Genomic DNA, 20,666 nt, shown 5'->3' on the forward strand with positions numbered 1-20,666 from the left:
GTAGCACCAGGTCCCTCTGGTGGAGAGCTCATGTTTGGCTTCAAAGGAAGTGCCGAGTGCCAGGAATACGGTAGGTGCTCAATAAATGTGTACCCTGGGAAGGTAAGAGATGATGTTCTGGGACTTGAGGGTAGTGCTGGTAGGACTGGAGGTGGTGAGGAAGCTGGCCTTGGAGGACAAGTGTCACAGGAACCTGTGCTCTCGACCCAGGGACCAGGAAGGCACATTTGCCACTGTCCTTTGCGATCTCCAGAGGCCACAGCCAAGCTGTGGCTTTGTCCCGGGCAGGCGGCAGGTGGGGTCTGCTGAGACACTGAGTCCAAGCCACCTTCCCAGGCAGGCACTGAGTCCAAGCCACCTTCCCAGGCAGTTTTCTCCTTCACCTCCCTCGAAGTCACCGTGCTCAGGAAGCCTGCAGCCTAGGGGGAGAAAGAGGCAAGGAAGCCGGAGGGGGTGACTGCCTCAGGACCCCTCGGCCAGCCCTTGCCCCCCATCTCTGGCCTGAGGGCCCCAGGCCTCCATCCTCTCCCTCCATAGCCCAGCCTCTCCCCCTCTACCTCTGTCTTTAGAGGTGCCAGAACAAGCTGTAAAAAGATGAACCTGACCAAGTCACAGCCCTGCTCAAAAACCCTCTATGGCTCCCACTGCCCCTGATAAAGTCTATCCAAGGCTCTTCCCCATCTGGCTTCTGTTCCCTCACTCCCAACCTTGCCACCTCATCTTCCCTCCTCTTGCTTTTCCTTTGTTTCTAACCCCACTGAACTCACATGCCAAGGCCTTTGCGTGCCCCATTCCCTTGGCCTGGATGTCTTTTCCAGGCCTTCTCTCCTGGCATATACTCATTCAACTGGGCTGTCCCCACCTCCAGGAAGCCACACCAGATAGCTGTCCTCAGGGGTAGAACAGGCCTGAGGGGCCAGCAGAGGGTGTCCTTGGGGATGGTGTGATGTGTGTGTTGGTGAAGGGAGACCCACAAGCATTTGTTGAGGGGCCTTGGGCCTCTGAGGAGCCACAGCCCTTTTTCATCTTCCTCTCAGTCTGGGAGGCCCAGGCCAGAGTGATCTGCACCCTAACTATACAAGGCCCTGGAACCCCCGTCCCACCCGCGGCAAGGGGCTGGAAGCCACATGGCCTCAAACTCCCCAGGGTGATCCCCGACACTGAGGGCGATGGTCTCTGCTCTTCCCAGCAAGGCAGGGCCTCTTTACACTGGGTGTCGCGCCCTCTGAGTTCCTGACTTGTTCATCCGTCCCGTTGGGGCTCTGGCCGCTGCAGGCTACCTGCTGTGCCCGGGATTGGGGACCTGGGACTCCCGAGTGGAAGAGATGGTGGCCCAGGAGGAGGACCCCGACCTATTCAGACTGGGAGCTGGAGTCAGAGTGTTTCCGTCTCCGGAGGGGGACCTTCCAGACCCTGGGCGGGAGGGGCCCAGAGCAGGGTGCCCCGGCGGCCCCAGGAGGGGGTCCGGGCCTCGGGCGAAGGCTGCGGCGCCCCGGAAGGAGCCACGCACGCCCCTGCACGCGGTGCCCGCCTCGGCGGCCACGGATCCGGAGGTGAGAGCGCCCCCGCCCAGCTCGCTGCCCAGCCCGCGCGCGGCCCGGCCCGGGCTGGGGTCGGGCGCGGAGAGGGGCGCCGGGCGCGGTGGGGCGGCCCCCTCCCTTTTCCGCAGCGCGGGCCCCGCTCCTCCTCCCGGGTCCAGGCCCGCGGCCGCGCTCCCTGTCCCTCCGCAGCGGGATGCGGGCTCCGAGCCCGGGCGCGGGCCGAGGGCCGAGGCCTGGCGGGCCTGGCTGGGGCCCCGGCGGGTGGCGGCGCAGGGGCCGGGACCGAGGCCGCGAGCGCGCCCCTCCCGGCGGCCGGGCGCGGGGAGGCGGGGAGGGCGGGCGTGGGGAGGCGGGCGGCGGCGGGCGGGGGGAGCCAAGGAGGCTCGGAGCCTCGCGGCGCGCGGGCGGGCGGCGGAGGGGGCGCGGGGAGCCCCCCGCCCCCCGAAGGAGGAGTCTGGCTCCCACTTGCAGCCTCGGACGCGCGGCGAGGCGGCCGCCGCCGGAGGAGCCCCCGCCCCTGCGCGCCTCCCTCCCGGGAGCCCCTGCCTCCCTCGGTGCGCGCTGCTGCTCGCAGCCGCCGCGGCCGCCGAAGAGGAGCCCGGGGCCAGGTAGGACCGGGGGCGGGCGGGGCGCGGCGGGCGCGGGCTGGGGGCCGGGCGCGGGGCGCGGTCGGGACCCTCTCCAGGCGCTGGGCGACGCCGGCGGCGCTGCGCAGGGGCGTCCGCAAAGTTACTTTGGCCGCCTTTGCCGGGTGCGGGAAGCGGGCTGGGCACCCCAGCTGCCCCGCCTGCCGAGCGGGTGCTGGCGGGAGGGGGCTCCGCCAGGGCGCGGGACTCCGGCTGGGGCCGCGGGGTCAGCGAAACTTTTCCCTTGCTCGCCAGTCGCTGCTGCTGCTGGCGGAGTAGCTGGTGGAAGCAGCGGGCTGGTGGGGTGCCAGTGATGATGATGGTGGTAACAATAGCAGCCCCTGCTTGTAGAGAGCCTACTGTGTGCGCTGCCAAGCCCCTGCTGGCACTCGGCGGGGAAGAGAGGGGGGACGAACGCTGGCCGAGTGGCCACTTTTGCTAGGTATTGCTGGAAACTTCATCCATTTCCTTCCATCCATTCATCCCTCCCTCCCCTCCCTCCCTCCATCCATCCATCCATCCATCCATCCATCCATCCATCCATCCATCCATCCATCCATCTATCCATCCACTCACTCAACACATATTTATTCCTGTCTGCTATGTGCCCGCCCAGGGGATTCAGTGGCTACCTAGACAGGTCCCAGCCCTCAAAGGGAATGTTGATCATGGAATGCCCAAACTAAGGAGCAGTTGTGCTCCTGTGTGTTTGTTCTGGGACACGTTACAGGAGCGTGAATTCATGCAGTCTCTCTTCACCCAGGCAGGGCCAGAGGCGTGTCATTCAGAGCACTGATGTGCCCAGGAGTCTGGCAGGCCCCGGCTTGGCCTTCGGGACTCACCCCTCTCCTTTCCCTCCCACCTCTCCGGGCTCAAGCTGGGTGGCCCGGTTGGTGTCAGGAGGCTCCACTCCGGAACTGGCCCCCACCCCTGTCCAGCTGACCTCTCTGGGATGTCTCTTCCCCAGTGCTGGGCTGGCCTGGCTCCCAGCTCCCCTCCCAGAGTTTCTTTGCCTTCCCCCTCCCCATTTCCCCTGCTCTATTGAATGGCCCAGAGGAGAGCTTGTTAAGTGGCAAACAATTATGAAATTAAACTGGGGGAACAAAAGTGGGCTGGCTGTTGAATGGCGGAGCTGGCTCACGGGAGTTGAATGGCAGTGGGAGACTTGTTAGCAGGGATCTGTGGCGCTGCGGGGCGGGGGCGGGTCAGGCAGACAGGCACTGTCAATAATCTGACTGGACTTCGCAAAAAAAAAAAAAAAAATTAAACCAACTTGGTGAGAAACCTGGCACAGGGCGATGTTGGAGAGGCCACCAGCTGACTGCCACGTCCAGTCGGAAGCCAGATCTTGGTGTACAGGAGCCAAGGCTCTAAGAGACTATTTGGGGAGGATGCTGACGGATTCGGCCCGGCTGAGGCAGGGGAGAACCTCAATGCGTTTGAGCTGGTGGTGCTAGGGAGGCATTCTGGAGCCAGGCGCAGTCTGCAGGGGCCCTCTGTGTGGGAACCACGCATGATAAACTGCGCTTCACCGTGCTGGGCTCCTTGCAAATTGGCTTTCTGAGTGGCAGCCCCACAACACTTGTAAAATCTTTTTCTGGAGATGGATTTCGGTGGAATGGTTCCATCGATTCTAGTGCTTGCTCGCTGGAGGTACATTAATTGGGCGATGGCTAGTCAAAAGGCGATAATCCAGTCACGGAGGCTTAATCGTGTGTTCGGAAGTGTTTCAATGTGGGACTGCCTTCCTATTTATTTCTCGGCCCCAGGAATTTCGGAAGACCTGGATTGAATGAGGTCCCTGTACTGGTGATGTGGATGGGTTCAGAGAGTCACCTACATGGCCGAGGAGGTACCCCTGATGTAACCACCCCATGGTACGCTTAGATTCACTCACATCCACCCTGGCTGATGCCCCGTGGGCTGTGCCTGTGGACAGATAGGACAGGTTTAGATCTAGGTGAACAATAAGAATTTTAGAGTGTTTTACTTGAGCCCCAACTGTCAGGAATACAGACTGATGTAGGGAATCATCGTTCTTGAAAAGCCTGCTTTTAATAAATTCCCAGCTCACCCGTGAGACTCTTAAATCTTCATCCAATGAATGTGGCTTAAGTTCATTTGTTCTTCTTTGAACTTGCTACCTTCCCACCTAGGCAGTACGGGCCTTGGTATGCTCACTTTATACAGGACACATCTCTCTCTGCTTGTTTGAGGAATGACGGTGGTCGCTGGGATTCCCTGAAGGGCCACATTAAGGAGAAAAATCAGCATTCTGGGTGCAGCTCTGGACTTCTGGAAAAAAAAGAAAACCCTCCCCAAAGTGCAATCATCTTTTAATCTATCAAAATGACTTCATTTTCCCAATTTCAGGCCTGTGAACTGATCATGAATACCAGGGCAGAGGAAATTAGTCAGCCAGGCAAAGACTTTTAACAAGTAAATATTATGCACAGAAAAACATGCAATTAGTGGAGGTTAGTTAATGCCTTTCAAGTTGCATCAAGCTGCAGTTAAGGGTGGAATTTCTGCGTTATCCCTGGATTGTCTGTCAAAGTCTTTAATGTGACAATGTGACATGTCTCTCCCATCGCCCCTCCCTCACCGGGAACAAAAAAGGGTCTTTTCACGAATTCCCCCTTTCCATTCTTCTTCTCCCTGAGATCTTTCCGTTCAGCAATAAGTACCTTTGTCTGCCTGCCCCTCTGGAGCAAGGGTCCTGGGGCAAAGGGCTCCCCAGGTGCAGAGGCCTGGGAATAGCTTCTCAGGCTCGCTCCGTACCCACAGATCAAAGTCGATGGCACCTCCGATAAGAGGTAGGAGACTTCCTTCTGGCCTGGGCGCCTCACCCTCTAGGACCAGAAGTGTCCAACACTTGGGGGTGGCAGGGAGAAGAGGGGGTGAAGGGACTGTTTCCCACAGTAAGAACTGTTTAGTGTAGCCTGGGGCACTCTGAAAGCCATTCCCTGCAGCCCTCGTTCTTGCTGTGTGAATGTCCCCATGTAATAAGACCACCAGTAAGCATCCCTTCCAGACTGCCACTGAAGTTGTCTGACTTGAGTTTGAAGAGGTGACTAAAATGTCAAAAGCAAAAAAAAAAAAAAAAAAAAAAAAGGTAAAGAAACAAAAAACCCAAGGGGAAAAAAATAGGAGACCCCTTTTTGGGGGTGGTATTGGAGGAAAGGTATAAATTGCTTCTCAGTTAATTTGATTCACCATGGTTCTCCCTGGTGACCTGACAGGTCTGCTGCCAACACAAATGTTTTACTTTATTTTGACTTTTTTCCCCCTAATGAGACAAGACTTAGTTATGCTTTATTTCCCCTTAAAATATCTGTGACCAATGAGGGCAGTCCAATTTCATAAAAAAATAACAAATTGAGATTATAGGTATTAATTTTGAAATCAAATTGTGATTTGAGGTGTTCCTTGGCCTTTTCAGGCCTTTTCGTGAATTACTTTGTGGGGGATTTTCTTGGACATGAACTTGGCCAGCTTAATGTCAGAACCAGGTCGTCATCATAAATAGAAGCAGCTGCGGGGAAAAATAAATAAATAAAATTCTCCCTTCTGGTTGACTCTGCTCTGCATTCAGTTCAAAGCCAGGGATGAGTAGGCTCCTCTTTCCACCACCCCAGTCTACACCTGAAAGTTTGTTTCTATAAAATTATAAAATGTGACTTGTCTGTTGCCCACCTTCGCATTCCCGTCTGCTCCTTCCAAGAAGGATGTGAGGCTTAGCGTTGATGCACACGAAGAGACTTTTGGCATCGCCCATGCTAATTTCATCACTTCAAGGAGAAAATGATGCCTGCTTCCAATTTCTAACACTCTCATCGTTTCCCCTTCATTTCATTCTTTTGCATTTTCCGGACAGTGCTGCAGTCTGCAAGCCTGCAGAATATATTGCACTGGCTACCTGAGAAATGTAATCCTGACAAAGCGCTTTTTAGTGTTTCAGTGTTCACAGAAAAGGCAAAGGTTCTCTCCCCCAACCCTTATTCTGCCCTGGGTTCCCTGCACAGCGCAGTGGTTGGGGGCTGGTGAGAATGGAGTTTTGCTTTTGTAAGTTTGTCATTCAGACACATTAGTTAATTGATCATACTTGGGAGGTTTCATCCTTAATTGCAAATTCCCGCACCATCACAAAACATACACTTGAACTGATCATAAAAATGGCAAAACCCCAATATCAGACTTAAGTGTAGAATTGCCATAGTGCTGATTCGATTATGCTTCAGTGACATCTGTTTAATAGATTTCCACAAGAACTGTAAATCCACATTTACTTTCTTTGCAAATTGTATTTCAATGCTGAGCAATCACAGCCCTCTAGCCTCTTCCCCTCCCTAGCCATGTATGTGCTAAACCCCCATTCCTGTTGAGTGTGACTTGATAAATAAGTGGGAAGGGGACACGATGCTGAGTTTTACACATTTACCTCCTATTTCCTTTTGTGTGTGGATATGTCTGTGTGCATGTTTGAAACAGATCTGAACAGCTTCCCATTTCAACTCCATAGATACGTGACTCTCCAAGTGCTTTATTTTGAAAACTAGGACGTAGCACTTTGCAGAAGAAAAATCAGTCCACTTGCTATTATTTATGTGATCGCTGATCTGCTAGATGGATATAGAAAGCACCAAGAATTATAATAATTTATGGAGTGGAGCACTGGTTTACAAACATATTTCTCTGCCCGAGCTTTGTGTGTTTCTTTGCGTCTCGGGGCTCGTTCTGTGCAATGGGAACGGAGGATATTCAGAATTTGAAGACAAGCCCGGCGAGCCGACTGCATTCATAGCTAAAATTAAAGGAATAAGTGAGCAGCTATTTGTGGCAGACAGGACATGATCCAGTAAGTAGCACTCTTCATATTCCGAAATAAAAGTACATAATTGGAAAATGAAGCGGCAGAGACTGCTGGGGGGTGGCGGTGGTGAGGAATTAGAAAGTGTAATTTAAAATCATGTAGTCATAATTCAAAATGGGCCCAGCTAAAAGGTTTTTAAGTGGTAAATGCTTTAAAGTCACTGTGGTTGATCCTTTTGCAAGGAATAGGGGCTAATTTTCACTTTATTTGTGGATTCCTTCATCTACTGAGCTCATCAGCTTATTCAACTTAGCTGATAATACCAGCTGCTAGCCAGTGTTTCTTTTCCTTGGGATCCCACACTTGATTGGGAAGGAGATCAAACAAAAAGGTCTGTCATTTTAGGACATGGTGGGATGAGGTCTGATTTTTTTTCTCCCATTGGGGTATTTGCTTCTTTTCCTTTGAGTCCCTCTGCTTTTTTTTTTTTTTTTTTCCTTTTATGGCATTTTCTACTATGGGCTCATCAATTGCATATTTTCAAGTAGAGGCAAAACAAGGAAAGAAAATACGATTTAAAAGTGATTTTTGAGCTTGTGTGGGAATCGTCGCTTGTAAAACAATTCTCCCCAGACCCCCACACCTTGGTACTTTTCTGTTAAATATTATCTCCTGCATTTTGCTTGCGGGGACCACTTAGGAAGGGTTAGCGTGGTTTCTCTGTGACATTTTGCCACATTGCAACAAAAGCCCTAGTAAGCACTGCCTTTGCTGAGCCAAGCCGGCTTTTTCTCTGCATTGCCCTGAGCCACCGGCCTGAAGACGGGCAGCTGCACTTTGGGCTGACCCGTTAGAGAGGCTGGGGCTATTCAGTCGCTCCTACTCTCAGTTAAAGGCCCCAAGAGGAGACGGAGCCAAGGTGCGTCTAGGATTCTGGTGAAAGCTTTCCAAGGTGGGGTTCCTCAGAACGCCGCAGCGGGGACGGCTGTTGGGGGAGATGTTTCTCTGGAAGCTTCTCATGCTTAATAAGACAGTCGTTTCTGTGTGCTCATTGACTGTCATCCGAGTTTTGGACCCAGGACAGCACCATATTATGCTAGCCCCCCAGTGATTGTTAAAGAGCTGCCGATGAATGGAAGAGAAACACAGGTGGGTTCTGGGGATGGATGCCTTACGGGCCTGGCACCGGCTTTGATCAGAGTGACCTTTCCCTTCCAAACGAGAGCACTTTTGAGAGCCGGAGACTATGGTAATAGTGGCACAGGGACAGCAGATGTGAACTGGGGCTGTCCTGGGCCCGCGCTGACTTTGAGAGGCCTGTGTTGGCTGGAAGTGATGCTTCAAGTCACACGGTGAAGCAAAATCTATCTTTGGTCTGCAGGGCAGCAGCTCCTCTGGTAGTGCAATGCTCCAAGATCTTCCTCACACATCTTCGGACAGAGAGGGGCCACCAGACTGATCCAAGCATCTCTTTTGCAAAAATCCATCTGCTGCTGAGATGCTCTGTGTGAGCCAAGGCCTCTCTCTCTCTCCTTCCTGGGCATTCGGCACACACTGGCTGGCCTTGCTGTTTGGTGGGGGCCTTCTTAGGGGCCCACAGACCCCCTCCACTGCAACTCCTCAAAACAGAGTTCTGAGGAGGTCTGTTGTCTGCCTGGCTGGTTCGCCGCGTCTGTGCCCTTGGAGGTCTAGTTTCCTGTCTGGGTCCTGTGGCTCCCAGAACAGGATCTGGCCCAGAGCAGGAGCAGCAGCAGGTGCATTGGGGCTGACCAGTGCCCTGCAGTGTCCAGATGGGGGTGGTGGTGAAGAATTTGCCTAGAAAAATGAGTCAAGAGTGGATTGTAGTGGATGTGTCCAGCCACAACTCCCTGGGAAGTCAAAGCCTCAGAGTCTTACTCAGTGGGGCGAGAGGGAAGGGGTCAGGCTCCATGGGCTTTCAGGCAGGAGAGGAGGGGTTGCTTGAAAATCCCTTCTGCATTCTTGAAATTTCCCTGGGGAGCTTCTAAGTTCATCAGAACTTTCTAACTGGAGGGGAAGAGACATGGAGTGAGCACCTCCTGTGTGCTAGGCCCTGGCAGGGGCTTTTGAATCTCCTGTGTCCTTCAGTGCTCCAGCAGCCCAGGAAGGAAGGTTTGAGAATCCACATGTTTGTAGATGAAAAACTAAGATTAAGGGGGGCAAAGCTGCTTTTGAGTCCTGCTGTCAGACTCAAAGGCATGTGTAGTTTCTCTCATTCATTGATTCATTCACATATCATTTTATTCTTTGGCGTTTCCTTCCGTTCAGATAAAAAGCCGACTGTGTGTTGGGAGCTTTGATACAGGAAGCCTTGGGGGCTGTGGGTGGAGGCTCCTGACCCAGCCAGGGGAGGTCAGGGAAGGTGTTTCTGAGGCTCTGAGCCTTCCTGAGACTGAGTGGTCATGTGTCAGGAAACGAGGGTGAACGCAGGGGTGTTGTTGAGTGCAGGTCCTTCTGGGCAGAGGGAATAGCATTCGTGGAGGCTTCAAGACAGGACCCCTTCTGTGCCAGGGAAAGCCTGCATGACTGAGCCAGGCCTGAGAAGCGGGAATGGGGCTGGGGCCAGGTGCAGCCTCCTGAGCTGACCTGAGGCACTGAGCTTCACCTGAGGGCAGCAGCTGCTCTGGAGGGTGCTGGGTGTGCCAGAGGGAATGGCACGGGCAGAGGTGAGTTCTAGGACATTCCTTCGGGAGGCCGGTGTGGTGTGACCATGGTGATGGGGGGTCAAGACCGCCAGGAGACCAGACAAGTTTGGGGGTGGGGGGTGGTCAGAGAGAGGCACAGAGAGGTGGGGCCTGGAGTCTGACCTCTTTCCTAGACACCAGCTTTCCATACAGTTGGCGTCAAATGGGACCTGCTCTTTGGTGTCTTGGCTGACACCCAGTTTCTCCTTGGAGCACCCTGGCCTCACTGGACTCACAGTACCCAAGGAACAACAAATGAATGTCTCTGAAAGGAAAACGGAAAGAGAAACCATCTGCTAAGAGAATCAGACTTTGGAAAAGCAAGCCCTTAGAACCAGAGGGAATTTTTCAAGGAGCGCTGGGCTGGGGCGACCTGGAGTCTCCCATTCTGGGTTCACTGGGCCTTTATGGGCAGGTACAAGGCTCGTTCCAGCCCCTCTGTAACCCCTCAAGGGGACCACTGAAGAAGTAGAAACAGAGAGGTTGAGTGACTTTCCCAGTGTCCCACCGCTCAGCAGCCTGAGATGGAATTTAATGGGAACCCTGCTTTCTCTGACTTCAGAGTCCAGGCTGTCCTCCACGGCAGAAGCATGCCAGTTGACCCATGACAACGAAAGAGTGAGGCCACTTATCCAGGCCACCCGGGCCTCAGGGACTTAGCACTTCCCCTCCCTCTGCCCAGGTTCTCATTCCCCAGGTCGGGGTGTGCCTGTTGTCATTGGTGTGTGAAGTGACACCCCTTCAGATAGACATTTTTTTTTTTTTTTTTGAGATGGAGTCTCTGTTACCCAGGCTGGAGTGCAGTGGCACGATCTCGGCTCAACGCCACCTCCACCTCCTGGGTTCAAGTGATTCTTCTACCTCACCCTCCCGAGTAGCTGGGATTACAGGCGCCCGCCACCACGCCCGGCTGTTTGTATTTTTAGTAGAGACGGGGTTTCTCCATGTTGGTCAGGCTGGTCTCGAACTCCCGACCTCAGGTGATCCTCCCGCCTCGGCCTCCCAAAGTGCTGGGGTTACAGGTGTGAGCCACCATGCCCAGCCCAGATAGACCTTTCTTGATCACCCAATTTAGTCACCCAATCACCCTGTTCTATCTTTTTCCAGGTACCGATTATTAGCTGAAAGTGTCTTTTCTGTTTAATTCTTTGTTTACCTTATTGTCCCCCCTCCCACCTCGTCCCATATTCCTCGAGGGCAGGAGCCTCTTTGTGTTTCCATTGCCCTTCCTGGCACCTGGAACAGGGAGAGCATGTAGGGCCGTGGCTAATGGTTGTTGAATAAGTCATGTGTTCATTCATTCATTCATTCCATCCATCCTCCCTCGTAGTTCCATTTTGGGGAGGCATCTGCAGCCCCATCAGGATACATGACTTGCTTAAGGTCACTCCGCTGGACTGAGAGCCGGGCTGGGAGCCCAGGTGGTTTCCCTGCGGCGGGTCCCGGGGCACCACTGCATCGCTCGCATGCTGTGCTGTTTTGTGGACCGGGTGTAAACGCTTCCTAGCTCAAAGCTGTTTGTTTGGGAGATGCTGCGCCTCCTCCGTGGATCGGCTGCACCGCGGAGAATGCTCGCCTCCTCGCACGGTGGCTAACGTGCTGCTGCGGCTCCATAAATATTAAATGGGCATTAAAAGAAGGCGCTGCGTTTCCAGTTTCCCGGATTTCTCTGAGCAGGGCCCGTTGCGAACCCCCTTTATGTGAAATGCAGCATTTCACCGCGGAGCGCCTCCGGGAGCCTTGCCGCCCGCCTTTCCCGGTTGAGTCCCTTTGGTGCAGAGCGGTTCTCCCTCGACTGCAGGCTGTCTGCATGCTGGCGCCTGCTCCTCTGGGGCAAAGACGGGTGGGGGCCCCTGGAACACCTTTTCACAAGGGCTGTGCCAGCCTGGCAGCCTCCTTGCTGGATATGCAAGGTGGGTAAGATGGAGAGGGGGCAGTGACTCTTTGGTCTTCAGCTAAGCTCTCCTGACACCCACCCTCTGCCAAGCCTCTGCTGGGCACTAGGCAAAGTCTCCAGACATTCTGTATGTCCTTCTGTCCCCTCATTGTCTCTGCATCCATCCCTCCATCCATCCGTTTCTCCCTCCCTGCCTCCATCCATCCACTAATACTATTGATGAAGTATTCGTGATAGGCCATGGGGTGATCATGTTATAAAAATAATATTAGCTATAACATTTATTGACCACTTACTGTGTGCTAGGCTCTGTGATCAGCAGCTTACGTGTGTCACCTCATTGAATATTCATGACTCTACAAGGTAGGGACTGTTTTTCTTTCCATTTTGTAGAAGAGGAAACAGAGCCTCTGGAGGTTCAGCCGCTTGATCAGGGTCACAGAGCTGCTGGGGGCCGGAGCTGACACATGGGGTGCACAAGGAGGGAGCCCAGCCCTGCCCTCAGGGGACATCTGGGCTCTTCCTGGGACCCTGAAACGAAGGCCCCAGATCCAGCCCTCTCCGAGGAGACCCTGGCATTGCTGAGAGGAAGGGTGTCAGCTTCAGCCAGTGGGAGAGGAGGGCAGAGCCGGAAGCCAGGCAGCTAGGTCTGGGGGCTCAGCCCTGCCACCTACTCTCTGTGCAATGAGATGTCACTTCTGTGAGATGTACCCTTCATCATTTGTCAAATGTGAGACATGGGCATCAATATCTGTCTCTTAGTGGTGAGCCTGGCAGAGGAAGACTCTCGAAAAGCGTTGGACTTGTGTGGCTCTGAACAAGAGCATGGCCCCTGTGAGCTGTAGGCCTCCAGGTGCAAGAGGCCACCGGGGGCCGGCCTGTGTGGCTCAAGTAGAGGCCAGACTAGTCACAGGGCCAGACCACGCAGGGTCTTATGGTCAAGGGATTTTATCAGAGAAGTCACCACAAGGATTTCAAGTAGGGATGTGATGCGGTCAGGTTGCATTTGAGAAATATTTGAGTTCTCCAGGGCCTGTCCGGCACTGCTTGCTCCTGGAACTGGCCCCTTGGTTCGCACTTGACACCCTTGTACCAAGGGTGTCCAGTACTCTGGCAGCACCCGCTGACAGCAGCTCCTCAATATGCAGGGATCAAATTGAACAGAATAGTGACTGTGACCATCACAGCTGAGGTGAGCCGGCCCCTGGGACCCACCAGGCATTGTACTCAGGATTCCTGCTTACTTCTTCATTTAACCTGCACAACCCCCGGGAGGCGGCATTACTACTATCAAATCCATTGTCTTTTTCTTTTTCTTTCTTTCTTTTTTTTTTTTTTTGAGACAGAGTCTTACTCTGTCATCCAGGCTGTCTTGGCTCACTGCAACCTCCGCCTTCTGGGTTCAAGCACTTCTTCTGCCTCACCCTCCCAAGTAGCTGGGATTACAGGTGTGCACCACAGTGCCCGGCTAATTTTTGTATTTTTAATGGAGAGGGGGTTTCAGCATGTTGGCCAGGCTGGTCTCGAACTCTTGACCTCAGGTGATCCGCCTGCCTCAACCTCCCGAAGTGCTGGGATTACAGGTGTGAGCCACTGCACTGGGCCTCAAATCCGTCTTCTAGAAGAGGAAGCTGGAGGCTCAGAGAAGTTAGGAAGTTGGCTTAAGGTCACACAGCAAGTCAGCCATGCTGGGGCTTGACCCCCATCCAGATCTGGGCAGGCCTGGCTGAGAGTATGCAGAGTCCTGGAACTTGGCATCTGGTGCCCTGGGGCCTTTCCCAGGGCTTCTGGGTGCCGGGCAGCAGTTACAGACAAGAGGGGTGCAGGCCCCTGCTCCCCCACCTACAGTTCTGTTGCATAGCACCCACAGGGAGAGCCAATTCACTTAGAAACAACCCATAGGACCAAACAATGGCACAAGTGTGTCCCCAGGAAAAGGGAGATTGTTTTCCCCCGTTGTCTCTGCGGGTGGAGAAGAGGGATATGTTTTGGGAATCAGGAAGTGTCTTTAGGGGTCAGTGGGAGAAGGAGGATATTGCTATTTATTTCACCTTCTAGGGAGATGATCAAGATTTAAAAAAATTAATAACCCATTTCTCCTTTGCACATAATTAAAATGTTCTCCAGTCTCTAATTTTTGTCATTTTCCTAATCTAATTTGTTTTCTGACTGTGTCCATTCTTCCAAGCGCAAAGCAAAGGAGATTTTTCTTCATTTAATGTGATTGCGATATGACTGTCCAGGAATAGTTTAAATGATGTTATTTTCTCCTTGGTTAAATACAGCGCAAAAGGAATCGTTGGAGGGTCTTAATGACCCAAACTGAAAACAACGACAAAAAGTCTTCAAAGCATTTCCCATTTACACAGTTTAAAAAATAATTATGAAAAGGAACAAGACAACTCGATGGTCTGGGTAACGAGGCATCGGCCATAGTGCTGTGTGTTGGAGTAGGATGGGGTCTCACCCGGGGCCTGTATTTCCAAGTTTCTACAGAGTTCTACACTGACCCCAAGGTGGGGTCGGTTGGAGGGATATTTAAGCCCAGTAAATATAAATGCAAACTGCACTTCCCAGTGAAAAAGATTTGAAAAATATTGCAGCATTCTCAAGCTGCAATTCAAAGACTGACGGGGCACATCAGGGTTCCTGAGATCCTTACGAGAGAGAGGGTAGAGAGGCATCGGAGGAGGTTTTTGCAAAAGGTTCCTCCTCCCTCACCATCTCTGCCCCTGCCTGCACTACCACCCCTGAGCCAGTGGGTATGTGACCATCTATGTCTGGGAAAATCCCTTCTAGGGGCACCACTAAAAGATATCTTTAGATGAAATTGATGTCGAGGGAGGAATTTTCGCCCGTGCTGTCTCCACCTGCTCAGGCTTGCAGGGGTGTGGGCGTGGGGCCGTGTGGGTGTGTTTGGGGGTCTGTGGGGGATGGGGGAGGGTTGTAGGAGAATCCTTCCTATTCCCCAATTCTGAAAAGTAAAACTTAACTCACCTGTTTACAAAATACCAGCCATTGTCTTACCCCAGCTGACTGTCACCCTGTAGGCTCGGGAGGATTTTGTTGAAGGAAAAAAAAAATGTCTTAAGTATTTAAACACGTTGGGCCATGCATGCATCCGTCCACAGTGCTGTAGGGTTTTTTTTTTTTTTTCTTTTTTTTCTTGTCCCCTCCCTCCTTTCCCTTTTCTTTTTACCAAAGTATATTCATCAAACTGCTGAGTTGGAAAGATTTGTAATGAGTTTTTGAGCTGTACGACTGTGTTTTTTTTCCTCTCCCCCCGCCCTCTCCCTCTTTCTAAATCTTCATCTGACATTAAATAAAGCAAATCCCAAACAGATTAACTGTCGCACGGTTCTGCTCCGTCTCCTCAGTCTGTTTCCAGGTCTGGCGGGGGGCCGGGCTGCGGTGGCGGCAGCGGTGGGAGATGCCGGGGCGGCCAGCGGAGGTCCATGTGGCGCTCTAGGTGGGATGCCGGCGTCCTGAAGGCAGAGGCCCTGGCCCTCCTCCCCTGCGGCCTGGGCATGGCATTCTCCCAGTCCCACGTGATGGCCGCTCGGCGGCACCAGCACAGCCGGCTCATCATCGAGGTGGACGAGTACAGCTCCAACCCCACCCAGGCCTTCACCTTCTACAACATCAACCAGGGCCGCTTCCAGCCACCGCATGTGCAGATGTAAGTGGGACCCGTGGGGTGGGGGTGGGGGCGGAGACGGCCCCCTGGGGTGGGTGCATGGTCTTGGGTACCTCCTGGTTCTGGGTGCACTGTAACAAGCATTGATGTTTGTTGACTGCAACAATTCTGGAATCCTAGGATCATCGGGGCTCTGAGTTGGGAGGGACCGGCAAGAAGTTGCAGATGGACGGCCTGTGGGCCGATTCTGGCCGCAGTCCTGTTTCACTTGGCCAGAAGCATGTTTTACAAATATTTAAAGATGAGGTGGATGCACAGAAAACTCCAGACTTCTGGCTTCACTTTATAAAACCCAAAGGCCTGGCAACCCCAGGCCCACATGTCCTCCTGGCAGCGTCTGGCGGGGGCCACATTCCAGATCCCTTTCTTGGCATTTGGGTGGCGACCCCTGGTCTGATTTACTCTCCTCATTGCACACATGGGGAGACCGAGCCCCAGAGAGGGGAAAGGGCTCGCCACAAGCCCCATGGCAGTTAGGACACCAGTCTTGGGCTCTTTGTTTCCCCTCCCCGCCCTTCCTTTTGTCCAGACCCTGTGCTTCTCTTGTGAAAGCAGAGATGCTTTTCCAAAAGGACTGGGGCATTCTGTTGTCTGCCCCTCGGGGCACTAGGGGTGCTCAAGCAGTGAGGCCCTGGGGAACGCACAGACTCAAGGCCCCCGTGAGCAGCAGGAGGACTTGTCCTGATGCCTCTGTGCAGAGCCAGCCTTTCCCTCTCTGGATTTCCCGAGGACCTGGAAAGCTGTGGGTGGCTTGGGGTGGCTCCAGAGGTGGTCGAGCTCCTGGCCCTGCTCTGGGTGGTTCCCTGAGTTCCTGGAGCCCCCCTCCTCCTTTATCCCCATTGCTCCTCCCATGAGCCCTGCATGACAGAGCTTACCTGGTGAGGAACCAGGGGCCCCAGGCCCATGAGGTGCCCCACCCTGCTGGCAGGTGCCAGAGCTGGACTTGAACCCAGGCTTCCTGAATCCACCCTGGGGCTCTCCATGCTGGGCCTCCCGCATCCTCGGGCTATGATGTGTGTGGACGTTCATGCTTCTGCCTGAGAGCGGAGGCTGTTGTCCCCTTGGCTGTTGTACCTTCAGCCGGCCACTCTGGGTGCCCGCCCCCAAGCTGGGTCTGGATGAGGGATGACCCCTGCAGAGCAGGGAGGTGACAGCACAGGGAGGGGGGAGCTGTGACAGGGGCTGATCCAGTGCTGTAGGGCCTACAGGAAGCCCTCCTGACTGCCCGTGGGTCTGGTGCCCCAACAAAGGTCCAGGCCCTGGGCCGCCTCTGGGGCTGTGATCTCCATCTTGGGGCAGCGGTGTTTGTGGCGTCCCAGCCGCTGTCCATCGGACCACTCGGAGAAGGAGTTGAGGGGGTTTCCAAACCCTGGCCTGGTGGGGTGTGTGTGAAGGTGCAACCTCCCATCCCTGTGTGGCCTCCCTCAGGCCTGGCCTCTGTTGTGGGGAGAGAGAGGTGCAGGGAAGGGCTCTGCAGGGCAGCAGGCTCCAGGCGGGGATCGCCCTCTTCCAGTGGCACTTGCCCAGGAAAATGCTTGTCTCTGTGTGGGGCCACAGGGCTAGTGTTGCCTGTGGCTGCCTACTTTATTTTTTGGTAGATTTCTATCTGGGCTGCTGCCTCTGGTTTTCTGTTTTTGGGGCCCGATTGGCAGGTTTGGGCAGGAAGGAAGGCCCCAGGCCTCAGGCTTGCCGCTCCTCGGTCTGTGAGACTTGAGGCCTGGGAGGGGCTGCAGGGATGGGGGCCTTCCCTGGGCTGGGTTTTGTCTTTTGTTGGTGAGGGTCATCCTCCAACTGGGTGGGTCAGAGGTGACTGAGCCTGAGGTCCCCGGAGGCCAGGCTGAACTCCTGCCCAGTGGGCAGGGGGAGAGCAGCAAGGCTTCCCAGGGCAGGTGGGGTTTGTGAGGGTCCCAGCACCACACACAGTGGGACCATGGACAGCTGTCAATCACGGCGCCCCTGCCTGGGCCAGGCACACTATTAGGGAGCTCCTCGTCAGAGAACAGAGCCAGAGAAAGAGGAAGACAGGGAGTGGGGGCCGAGGAGGTGCTTCCCAGTTTCAAGGGATCCGGGAAAGACCCCCTGGAGCACTAGGTAATTTCTAGGTTAAGGCCAGAGCAGGAGGAATAGGCATAGCAAGTTGGGAGAGGGTGTGAGGAGGAAGTGGGCCAGGCAGAAGGGGTGGCAGGGTTGGAGCCTACAGGTGGCTAGAAGATGGGGGTCTCTGAGAACTGTACGGAGGCCCAGCTGGGCAGGCAGCAGGGGTTGGGGGTGTGCAGGAGACACCACAGGCCCCTGCAGGCCGGGCTGCGTCCTGAGGGAGGGTAGTGAATGACTGAATGAGAGGGGGTGATCTACCCCATTTAACTGAGCAACCCAGGGCCATTCATTCATTTGTTGAGTCATTCATTCACGCATTTGGGATGTCTGTGAGCTGCTGAGTTTCTCATTGTTTAGGACCTTGGGCACTGAGCTTGCCTGCTTGGATGGGGTTCATGCTGCTTGGTGCCTCAGTTTCCCCAACCTGGGGCTGGCTACTCCAGGTCGAGGGACCACATGTTCCCCCTGAAATTCCCCTTGCCGTGCCACCCTTCTTGGATGGCGCATGCACTCTGCGTGGCTCGGAAAGCTGGTCCTCACCCCCCGTGACGCTAGTCCATGCATTCTCAGTGGAGGAAACAGCACCTCCAAGGGGTGAAAACTGGTTCTTAGGGGGTGAAAAAAATGCTGCGCACAGTAATACTGGGGATGAAATAGTTAAATCCTCATAGAGAAGGCCCAGTGGGCAGCAAGCATTCAGCATTGGTAGCACATGCCAGGCCTGGTGAGGTGCTTGGGACCCAGCAGTGATCGAAGGCGCCCCTGCCTGTGCTGAGCTTACATCCAGTGGATGGCAGGCAGTTAGCAGATGGTCATGAAAGCGTGTGATGCTGGTGATGGTAAGTGCTATGGAGAAGAACTTAGCTGGGGAGCTGGAGCAGGTCCCACAAGGATTCACACCTGGCCTGCCCCACCCCATCCCGGACTGCTCTGCACCACCACCTCCGGCAGAGGGGAGAGTTCCCGGCTCCTGCTGGCTCCGAGGCAGCTGGGGTTTGGATGGGGCCCTGGAGGGAGCGTGCTCCGAGCTCCAGCTTTGAAACACAACTTTGCACACAGCTGGGTAAAGCCAGGATGGGCACAGGGATGAGGGGGATGCTGCCTCCCACTCCCCGTTCATTCAGACTCCACACCTCAAGCTCGGAAGCACGCAGGCTGCTGGAGGTGGCTGAATGGATTTCCATGGCGAGCCGGCTGCTCCCTCCCAGGAGCGGTGGGGGGATGACTGCCACTTCCCAACATGTGATTTGTCGCCACCCTGGGCTTTGTCTCGGGGGTGAGGGAGCGAGGGGGCCTTATTTAATAAGTCCACAATTTATATTTAATAACAACAGTGACAGTCCAAACATGGCCTCTGGTTGAGTCCTGTGATTTATGCCGTTGCCCCCAGAGACCCTGCTGGTGACGAGGCCGCCTTTGCTTGGGTAATGAATCTCCGGAGCTGGGCCTCTAGGTTGTGAGCAAGGCTGAAAACTCCTTGCCCCAGCGACTGAGAAACGCTGTGGGGGTCTCAGGAGGCTCCTCCAGGCCCAGCCCTTCTGTCCTGGGTGGGTAGGTGGACCACTGGCCTGGTGGTCAGTGAGAAGGCAAGAGTGAGTGTTGGGGACAGGGTTATCCTGGAGCTCTCACGTAGGTCCCCAGGGCCATGGCACCAAGCACAGCAACTCCTCTCTGACCTTTAAAAGGCGTTATGGCAGAGACTTGAGTCATCGCTTAAAGACCCTTCCAGCCCCTCAGGCTGCACCGGGTCCTTGAAGCTACAGCAGAGTGGGATGCAAGGCCACAGCTGCGTGCCAGGCCTGGAGTAGCCCCTTTGTGCCTTGTTCCTGGCCTTTCCTGCTGTCCCAGGTCGGTGTGGACCCCCTCTCTACAGATGAGGACGCTGAGGCTTTGGAAGGTGAGCATGGGGAGCTGGGACTCCCACCCAGTGCCGTGTGGCTCCTTGGCCTGTCCACACACTGAGAGGCTCCTGGAGACATGGAGCTCAGCCTGGAGTGCAGGGAGGGGGACAAGGAGCAAAGCAGGTGGGGAGGACTCACACCCCGGCGCCACCTGGCTCTCAAGCCTCATTCTCCATCCCTGTCCTGCTGGGCAACAGATGTGGTAGCTGCTTCCAGTTTCTCAAACATTCCAGTCTTCCTCCTGCCTCAGGTCTTTGCACATGCTGTTCCCTCTGATCCCAACTCTTTGCCCTATGAGCACTGACTCCTCCTTCAAATCTCACCTAGGTGTCACCACCTCAGGGAAGTCTTTCCTGCTGCAGCTCTAGGTGCTCAGCACTGGCCCTTGTGGCGCACGCTTTGTGGCACCTGATTCAGTCTGTGCTGACGCATTCACTTGTGGGAGGATTTCCCAAGCATCTCTCCCCTCCACGAGCATGGGGCTGCATGCCTGGTGCCTAGCACAGGGAATAGGAAGCAGGAAAGAGAAGAAAGTGAGAACGGGACAGGCGGCAAGACTCAGGAGGAGTGTCAGGGATCACGGAGGACTTTCTATGGGGGTGGGGGTGGCATAATCCCTGGGTGTGGAGGACCAGTTGCACTGTGGCCTCCGTGGAGTGGGCCACTTTAGGAAGAGGGACCAGCAAGTGCAGAGGCCAGGATGTAGGAAGCAAGGACAGGTGTGGGGATGCAGGAGGGTCCTGTGGCCAGGGTCCCCTTGGATGCAGTGCTTTGTGGGAAGAGCACTGGGCAAGGGATGGGGGCAGATGTTGTGTGATGCTGGTCCAGCCAGTCATTGCGCCTCCCCAGGCCTCAGTTTCCCCATTTGTAAAATGAGAGGAAGGGACTAGAGATCCTTTCCTACTAAAACACCATGGCTGATGCCCAGTCACACGGCTGGATGAATAGTTGGAAGCTGTCCCTGCCTGGACCTTCAGAGCACCCATTTCTGCAGGAATAGGGTTACGAGGGGTAACAGCCTCTGCTTCTGATGCCTCTCTGGGCTTTTGGCACCAGGAACTGCACTTCCACAGAACCAGTGGCTTATGGGAGAGAAAAAACCAAGAGCAGGATCCAGAGCGCACTGCAGGGGTGTTGGCATCAGGGCTCCAGCTGTGAAGGTCGGTGAAGTTCTCACAACATGACAAAGAGGGAGTGGCTTGTCCCCACCCTACAGAGCAGGGCTGGAGCCTGGTGGGGTCCAGGGGCACAGCGAGGAGGAGGTCACTGAGCTGGGGTGCCAGCCTGGGGTCTGGCGTCGGAGGCTGTGTTCTCTCCTCTGTGCTGTTCCTGCTGCCAGGAATCCCATGGGAAGAAGATCGGTGTAGGCTGGGGAGAGCTGGAGATGGGTGT

The 20,666-nt window shown here is 54.7% G+C and overlaps 1 protein-coding gene across 2 annotated transcripts in view; it reads left to right on the plus strand.

Moving 5' to 3' along the window:
• Window positions 1–1,911: 1,911 nt before the first annotated feature.
• Window positions 1,912–20,666, plus strand: part of MPPED1 (metallophosphoesterase domain containing 1) — a 93,918-nt gene continuing 75,163 nt past the window's right edge. The window contains exons 1-2 of one of the 2 annotated variants that reach the window (XM_054470027.2): window positions 1,912–2,149; window positions 14,957–15,258. In XM_054470027.2, the coding sequence (XP_054326002.1) occupies window positions 15,035–15,258 (224 nt within the window). In that variant the 5' untranslated portion in view covers window positions 1,912–2,149; window positions 14,957–15,034. Of the gene's footprint in view, window positions 2,150–6,562; window positions 7,026–14,956; window positions 15,259–20,666 lie in introns of those variants that run through there. The other variant, XM_054470028.2, reaches the window with a different exon arrangement.

The sequence above is a fragment of the Pongo pygmaeus genome, chromosome 23 (assembly GCF_028885625.2).
Source record: "Pongo pygmaeus isolate AG05252 chromosome 23, NHGRI_mPonPyg2-v2.0_pri, whole genome shotgun sequence".
In the NCBI taxonomy this organism is placed as follows: domain Eukaryota; kingdom Metazoa; phylum Chordata; class Mammalia; order Primates; family Hominidae; genus Pongo; species Pongo pygmaeus.